The sequence below is a fragment of the Manduca sexta genome, unplaced genomic scaffold (assembly GCF_014839805.1).
Source record: "Manduca sexta isolate Smith_Timp_Sample1 unplaced genomic scaffold, JHU_Msex_v1.0 HiC_scaffold_2000, whole genome shotgun sequence".
NCBI classification, from domain to species: Eukaryota; Metazoa; Arthropoda; class Insecta; order Lepidoptera; family Sphingidae; genus Manduca; species Manduca sexta.
Genome location: NW_023592921.1, coordinates 5,566 through 14,701, shown reverse-complemented (window position 1 = coordinate 14,701; position 9,136 = coordinate 5,566). Strand labels below are relative to the sequence as shown.

General features: G+C 36.5%; 1 protein-coding gene across 1 annotated transcript; it reads right to left on the bottom strand.

Annotated features, from left to right (window-relative positions):
- Positions 1–7,307: 7,307 nt before the first annotated feature.
- Positions 7,308–8,294, bottom strand: LOC119191851 (calexcitin-2-like). Its single transcript, XM_037445715.1, has one exon. The coding sequence runs from the start codon at positions 8,250–8,252 to the stop codon at positions 7,680–7,682; it is 573 nt and encodes a 190-aa protein (XP_037301612.1). The 5' UTR covers positions 8,253–8,294; the 3' UTR covers positions 7,308–7,679.
- Positions 8,295–9,136: the final 842 nt, after the last annotated feature.

Here is a 9,136-nt window from a genome sequence, read left to right as displayed (position 1 = left end):
ATGTCAAAGGGGTTTCATTCGGAAATTAATGGTTTTTTAGATGTATTTACACGAACGTTAGACATTGAAAGAAAACAATATTTTCAGGGCAGACTGACTAGTGACCATGAAGGCTGCAAAGTCTTCAAAACGTCAGCAGAAAATCATAATATGAAAACCGTGAAAAATCCCAAAAATAGTTTTATTTCAAAATCATCCGAAAATTGATAGAATTATAATTTTAAGGGGCCGCTGAGAAAGTTAATCATGTGCTGGTATTCAACAACAACCGTAAACTGAAACCTATCAGATGTTTATGAGCATAGGTGTTCAATTATCACCATGTATCGAAAAGGCTCAGCTACCCCCACTATTAAAAAAACAAACGTATCAACATCACTTTTCAGAGATAAATATATTTACTGAACGGAAAAACTTTAGAAAAATTGCATAACCTAGAGTCGAACCCGAACAGTATTGATTTCTTTAAAGGAGCCTATGCTTTAAAAGAATTTACATGACGTGTAAGATACCTAGTCGAACCTGAATATTTTATGACTTCTTTAAATGAACCTTTTCTTCCATACAGCTACCGCAATGACGTGTGAGATCAGATGCCTATAATGTGATCTAGATTCGACCTTGTCTTTCAGATCGTCAGGTGACCTCATCCGCAAACTGGGGGATTAACGCTCAACTAAATTTTCTATAAGCCAGTGCCATGTTGACCATTAAGCCGTGGATTATAATATTATGAAGTGCATGATAATGTTAATGTGACGGCGCCTGACGCAACTATATTAAACATGCACACCTGGCAAACTAAATATCAGGCGATTTTTAAATGCGGTAGCACAACTTTGTGTGATGCAACCTACCGAGATATTATAATGGTCTCAAAAAATAATGTAGTTACACTTTGCTGTTATATTTAATCTTTATCAGAAGACACTGTCAAATTATTCCTCTGCTGACAAAATAATTCATAAATTTATTCAAAAAAATTGTGGGACTTTCAGAATACTCATCCATATAATGGGCATAAGGATCCAAGCGAACTGAAATACACAAACGTAGACGAATGTACAACACATAATTATCTTTTGTTTTTTTTTGGTATATGGCATCTGTATAAATACTACTAGAAATAATAAGACCTAACATCTCTTGGCTCAAGATGGCTAGCGCAGTGGAATAACAAACAATACTTTGTAATTCAAAGTGTTGGTTTTTCTACTGTGTATGGGCGGTCGTATTGCTTACCATTAAGCGAACGGCAAGCTAGTGTCGTCATTTAAAGCAATAAAAAAAATCTTCCATACGTCTCTTATATTATGGGATCTTCATTATAAAAGTCCTCTCTGTCCCTTCGTAGTCCAGCACTAATGTGATAATACAAGGCCGGTAATGGCGGACAGGACGACCGCTCGCTCGTTTGCCAAATCGTCCGCGATCATAGATTTTTTACTTCCTAACCACTTGGGAGATGATAACCAGATGCAGTATTGATATCATTATTTAAGATATATTTTGTAGGATGCAATTCGAACCTGTGAACTCCTATTTCTCACCCAGCTGATTTCACTAGACAATGATTGAAAGCATCTGTGCTTGATAAAATTATATGACTTATTATTTAAACTATAAACAATTTATCGATTTCTTGCACCAAGCTACATTGTATTATAATAATTGTATACCTTACAACTACAAGTATTGTGTTATGAAAGGATATTGAACCCAGTGTTATTTCTAAGCATTACGAGATTATGAATTACTACAAAACATATAGTGGCCTAAACTGTAAATCAATCTACAGTTGTTTGGCTAAAAAATGTTTTATATCCGCCCGGATAGCGACCACCATACACAAAGTGTTCAAACCCGCCATAGTTGCCAACGTAAATGTATCGCTTAGATCAGCCTGTGTATATACGGTTCTATCAGGCCGTCATAATTGTGTTGACTATCGAGAGCTAATCCATCAGTCGATATTCTATTGGCCCCCCTTCCACTGACCATCACGACTGCGGTCAATTTCCCATGCCCGCATAAAAAAAATCTGCATGCAGCCTAATGTATATAATGTCTACAACTACCTGTTATAATAGGGTACCGGACTCATTTTTGTTCTTTACTATTATCAAATATTTACATTATATAAATTATAACACAAAAGGAATTATGAAAATCCGGTGAAAAATCATCAAGTTATAAGTCTTTGAATGTCGGCGGAAGGGGTAATTAACAAGAAATAGAAAAGAGACGAAATACCCACATTTGACGTCATCGGGAATTACGATGAGTGCAAAAGAAAGAGATGAAGCGATATCCCCACAAGACGCCCACTTCTGCACGTTACAATATTTGAAATATGAATTGCTAGCCTATTTTGTAACAAATTTTTATGCAGTTTTCGCAGGAGTCCTTCTTTTTCGTATCATTAACCATTACATATAGAATAATGAACAAAATCAAACATAGGCCGGTTCCCTATTGTATCAAATTATTATCTAGAACATTTTGTTACATTTGCTGCAAAATGCGTTTATATCAGTAGGATTTTTGATAATACTATCTATTTACGTGCGTCACTACGGGACGCTTCATATCTCTCCGATAACAAGTTATATCACTCGAAAATAATCTGTTTAATACAATAAACAAATAACAATTACTATGATTATTATAAAACAAGATTACCAGGCTTCTATGGGCGGTAGAGTAGAATAGCACCCTTTTTGTAAGAAAGGTTGTTGTTTAAAAGTAAAGGAGTAAGAATAAGTACCTTATAAAATTCATAATGTCAGAAGAATCCCTATTATGCTCTGGACTTTTAAATTATGAATATACTACTTCTCGAAGATTGAGACAGTGCTGAGTGTAGGTTCGATCCCCGGGTAGGGCAAAGTGATATTATTATATATTTAGTATAAATTTGGAGTCTGGAATCAGAGCCCGATATGGCGATAGACTCGCCCCCTATCACATCATGGGACGGAATATGCACCACAGAAAGTATCTGCATCAGATATGCCTCTTCCCACCCTTTCCAAGTCCCAAGAACAATGTACGATGCTATCGCCGTCTATTTAAAAAAATCAGATAATTTTATTTCGTTATTTCCCATGGGAGCAAATTGCCGAAATGAAAAGCAGCCTAAATTTTAATACAAGACATGTTCTGTCCGTATGGGAAATTTCATCTAAATTTATTCAGCTGTTGTTGCGTTTAATCCTAACGAACATCCAAACATTTGCACAAACTTTTAATTTTATAACATTAATAAGAAGTAAGATTGAGATGATACTGTACATACATTCATATTCAGTTTAGTTATTTTGCTTTGCTGAGGTCATAATCCTACAGTCAATATAAATTATAAGAATAATATTGTCAGTCCTTGATTACACTGTCCTGTTACTGGACACTGGTCCCTTCTACTTATAAAATTGTTTGTCAAATCAAAACACGAAAGAAATAGAAGTCTCTGATTTGGTTTATTATCGGTTGCCTTTCTAACTTCAACTCTCTTTAGGGGAAATGTTGTCTGACCTGCGATTCAAATCTATTACCTACCAGAGATGCGTGGAAAGAAGCCTGCGATCTCCGCCGCAGCAGTCCGATCCGCACACCGCTAGACTATTGCTACTTCAGTGACATGAAATAGCGATAAGGTAAAATATGTCAAACCTCCTTGTTACGTACGTCAGAGGTCAGACAGTCAATCATAGCCACAAAATTATTGTTTCTGCGGCAAAAGAGAAAGAAAATATATTAAAGTAGAATCCAAAGAGAATATAATCACTACGTTTTAAGAGACAGGACTTAATACAAAGAAATAAAATCGAATTTACATGGCGTATCAATACCAATATCACGGAAGAATACGTCAGGAACGTCAAATAACAATACTACCAACTGAACAAAATACATAGTAGTGAGCACTTTTTATCGATATCGATAAATTCTACTGGGTGGCAATCGACGCTAATGCTACTTTGATAAAATTCATATAATGTATTTTCGAGTCCATATTATCAATCCAACTCACAATATACAGTGAACATTTTAGCACTATAATTACAAGGCTGGACTAAAATGAGGACTCGAAATAAAATGAAAAGCTTTCACATGTTGAATAATAATTGTATTTTAAAACTAGCTTTTGCTCGCGGCTCCGCCCGCGTTATGAAGTTTTTCAGGCTAAAGTTTTCCATTATAAAAGTAGTAGTTTCCCGGGAGCCTAGGTTCTTCCCAGGGTTTCAAACTGTCTCCATACTAAATTTCATCTTAATACGTTGGGTAGTTTTTGAGTTTAAGACGTTCAGGCAGACGGATGCAGCGGGGGACTTTGTTTTATAAGATATTTTTTGAACTTTTAAGAGGAACAATCCCGTCATACATCATTGTTGCATAACTTTAACCGTTTACGCAGCGCACGCAACGGAAGCTCTCAAAACTAATAAATTGTCCCCGTATTTGCAACATGTTTCATTACTGCTTCGCTCCTATTGGTCATAGCGTGATGATATACAGCCTATAGCACCCCACAAATAAAGGCTCATCCAACACAAAACGAATTTTTCAGTTCAAACTGGTAGTTCCTGAGATAAGCCATTACTGCTCCGCTCCTATTGGGTATAGCGTGATGATATATAGCCTATAGCAATCCACGAATAAAGGGCTATCCAACGCAAAAAGAATTTTTCAGTTTGGACCGGTAGTTCCTGAGATTAGCTATTACTGCTCCGCTCCTATTGGGTATAGCGTGATGATATATAGCCTATAACAATCCACGAACAAAGGGCTATCCAACGCAAAAAGATTTTTTCAGTTAGGACCGGTAGTTCCTGAGATTAGCCATTACTGCTCCGCTCCTATTGGTTATAGCGTGATGATATATAGCCTATAGCACTCCACGAACAAAGGGCTATCCAACGCAAAAATAATTTTTCAGTTTGGACCGGTAGTTCCTGAGATTAGCCATTACTGCTCCGCTCCTATTGGTTATAGCGTGATGATATATAGCCTATAGCACTCCACGAACAAAGGGCTATCCAACGCAAAAAGAATTTTTCAGTTTGGACCGGTAGTTCCTGAGATTAGCTATTACTGCTCCGCTCCTATTGGTTATAGCGTGATGATATATAGCCTATAGCACTCCACGAACAAAGGGCTATCCAACGCAAAAATAATTTTTCAGTTTGGACTGGTAGTTCCTGAGATTAGCGCGTTCAAACAAACAAACAAACAAACAAACAAACAAACAAACTCTTCAGCTTTATATAATAGTATAGATAAAATCCTTTATTCACCATGTAGGCGAATATAGTTGCACTTATGATAGGTCAAGGTACAATGAGAATATCTATACTATTATATAAAGCTGAAGAGTTTGTTTGTTTGTTTGTTTGTTTGTTTGTTTGTTTGTTTGAACGCGCTAATCTCAGGAACTACCGGTCCAAACTGAAAAATTCTTTTTGCGTTGGATTAAATAGGCTATATCACGCCTAGGAGCAGGTAATGGCTATCTCAGGAACTACCGGTCCAAACTGAAAAATTATTTTGCGTTGGATAGCCCTTTGTTCGTGGAGTGCTATAAGCTATATATCATCACGCTATACCTAATAGGAGCGGAGCAGTAATGGCTAATCTCAGGAACTACCGATTCGAAAAATTCTTTTTGTGTTGAATAGCCTTTATTCGTGGAGTGCTCTTAGTTATATATCATCACGCTATGACCAATAGGAGCGGCAGTAATGAAACATGTTGCAAAAACGGGGACAATTTATTAGTTTTGAGAGCTTCCGTTGCGTGCACTGCGTAAACGGTTAAAGTTATGCAACAATGATGTATGACGGGATTGTTCCTCTTAAAAGTTCTAAAAATATATTATAAAACAAAGTCCCCCGCTGCATCTGTCTGCCTGAACGTGTTGAACTCAAAAACTACCCAACGTATTAAGATAAAATTTAGTATGGAGACAGTTTGAGACCCCGGGAAGAACATAGGGTCCCGGGAAACTACTACTTTCATAACGGAAAACTTTAGCCTGAAAAACTTTATAACGCGGGCGGAGCCGCGGGAAAAGCTAGTTTAATTATAAAGTCAAAGGATGGTGACACTTCTTTGTCGCACTTCTCTTGAAAGATATTATCATTTGTGCAATAATTGTTTATAAAAACATGGCACGGAAATTCAAACAACATTTCATCAGGAAGTGGCTCAGCTTTCAAATTCTTCGATGGTATAGCTGACTTTCTAAGGCGATTGTTCTTTTTATTAAAATCTTTGTTATTAAAGTGAGAACCACACACATATTTCAAAGTATGCAGCTTTTCTATGGGAACATATATCAAATCTTCTTTTCCCACAATCTGAACTCACTTTCGGCATCTGGAAATATTTTTAATTGTAAATAAATTGCTTATTAAATTATATTTAAGCCTAAAATCATAAACAGTGACCAGGCACATTGATTGCTAAACGCATTTTTAAGTACACACACACACCAGACACACACACACACACACACACACCGACACATACACGACTTTAGTATTTTTTGTCCTGATGATCAGTCATCGTCTTACTAATATTATAAAGCGTGTGCATGCAATTGTATGTTTATTATTCGTACCCGCAAAAAATCTAAAATGATTGCGATTAAACTTGGTATGTAGATAGTTAGAATTACTACTTTTATCACTATGTTCCCACAGAATCTGGACCTAAATGAGTGAAACTACGGAGGGCAAATTGATTAATAAATTTAAACAGGTATCGATATCGATAATCATAACAACATCACTAGTAACATAATGGTAATTAGAAAATGAGAATTTTTATTATTTCTAAGCTACTTTATTTGCGCGATGACTAAAAACATCTAATTAATGCTTACCTGACGTCATCCAATGGAAATTTCGCCATATACATTCTGCTTTTGTGATTTATTCGACTGGCTCGATCTCCACAAATTTCACACGTAATGAAACGTTTTTTTTGGTGGCATGTCTTTAAAACGTATTCACTTACACCAACAAAAACACTTTTTGGTATATTTTTACTTGTTTGAATAACAAATAATACAAACATAAATCAATAAACACAAATGTATTCAAAAACGTCAGGAAATAAACAAACAATAATAATGGCGGTGAGGAATAGAAAGAGAAACTGTACTGAGAGAGAGAGATAGCAGTATCCGCCATTAAATGCCATGTCAATTCCATACAAAAGATTTTTTGTTCCTTGTTGCGCTAGGCTGGTAGAATCATTCATCGATTACATAGAATAACTATTAGTTAAATAAAACAATTCCAATATATTTACAGTTTATTATCAAAAAATACTTATCAATTAGATTTAAATTAATACAGGCATATTACAAGATTATTAATAGAGTACTGTTTACAGTTCAGATATCGTCTATCTATTGTTAACAGAATTACAATTCATAGATTATCAGGTAACCTATACATGACAATATTTTGGGAGACCTTTTCCACTTTGACATGATAATTTATTGAACATTATTCTATATTACATCTCGGGGCAGTGCCTTATAGTACTTTGTATTTCAGGCTCCATGTTCGTACAATTTATGTCCAAACACTGTTTATCAGCAACCTGAAGTTATCATTCAGTTGTATAAAATACATCGAGAATATTCTTATAAAGCATTCTAAATGTTATCAATGACTGTGCTTATGCAGACCGCACAAGAAACATCCGAAGATAAAATTACCGGGAGCGTCCTTATCTTCGGTAATGAAATATTCCTTCCACAGTTCCTGGAATTCGGGCCAGGTAATGCTCTCCTTACCTGCCGCCATTTTCTTGAAGGCATCGATGCTCTCCTGCTTGTCGAGACCGAAAGAGGCGTGCACGGATGAGAATTCTTCGCAGTCGATGGAGCCATCGTTGCTAGAGTCCTCGATCTGGAAGATGCAGCGGCAGAGAAGGTCCTGCCATTCCTTGCTGCTTTCGGGGTTCTTTGCGAAGTCGTCCCAGAGTTGGATCCACTCGTCCTGGGACACTTTACCGTCGTTATCCTTGTCGGCGTGGCCCTGAAGACCGGTCCAGATTGCAAGTAAGTTCTCCTCGAGAAGGTTGTAGGTGGTGTCTCCTTGTTTCCAGCCTCTCAGGGTGGCGATGGTGCCGGCGGCGACTTGGAAGTCGTTCTTGTCGACATAGCCGTTTCTGTCAACGTCGAAGAAAGCGTTGAAGATGTGGAGGAGCTTCGTCTTTCTGAAGTCTGACACCATTTTTGCGTATCTATTGATTGTAGTAAACGGACGAGCCGACCGACCCTTTATATAGATTTAGCCTGCTTGGTTATCAAATTATATTTAATCAGTTTTCGCACAATTAAGTCGTTTATCATTTTTTCAAATCGGCTTGAAGTTAGCAACAAGTAATCTGGCATTACGGACAATCTATATGTTTGTTAGATTAGTGATATTATATTTATAATTTGGTAAATTTTAGAGTTATCAAACTTACTATTGCATGAACTGGAACATCCTTTCTAAGCGTATCTGTTTTCTGAAGACACGAAAATAATTGAAACATTATAAATTATAATTGCATGATGTCCTTACTTTTATAAGTACTAATCGTACTGTATCAAAAACAAACAAGTCACTTTACAGTTCAACGAATAATAAACAATTACTTCAAAATCCACACATCAGACTTACCTAGTACTCAACCGTTCAAACAATAAAACTTCAATAACAAAACGGTGAAAACATATCCTGGAAATATCCAGAGTTGAGTGAAGTGTTAATACATCAACCACGGAAGCAGAGCAATACATCAGGAAGACAAGTTTAAACAAAAGGGAGGACACATTGCTAAATGCCCTCCGGACTTGGATTGTTCCACGCATGTTTACAATATTTCCACTGTTTTTCTTTATGTAATTGAAAGTATAATCATTTGTCTAGTAGAAGAGTGGTTAAATTGGGAATTGTGAGGCTTTGGGTTCGATTCTCTGCCTTCTTAGAATGTTCTAGAAAATGAGTGGTAAATCGATGTCGTTTAATTTCGATGTTTGTGATTGGTCGAGAGACCGATGAGTCAGTCACGTGTTTGTCTCTCAACCAATCATGATAAAATGATATGAAGTCTTGTCGTGGTTTTTTCC

Excerpts from the sequence above, each read along its gene's own strand:
- LOC119191851 (XM_037445715.1), bottom strand. The coding sequence starts at position 8,252 with ATGGTGTCAGACTTCAGAAAGACGAAGCTCCTCCACATCTTCAACGCT.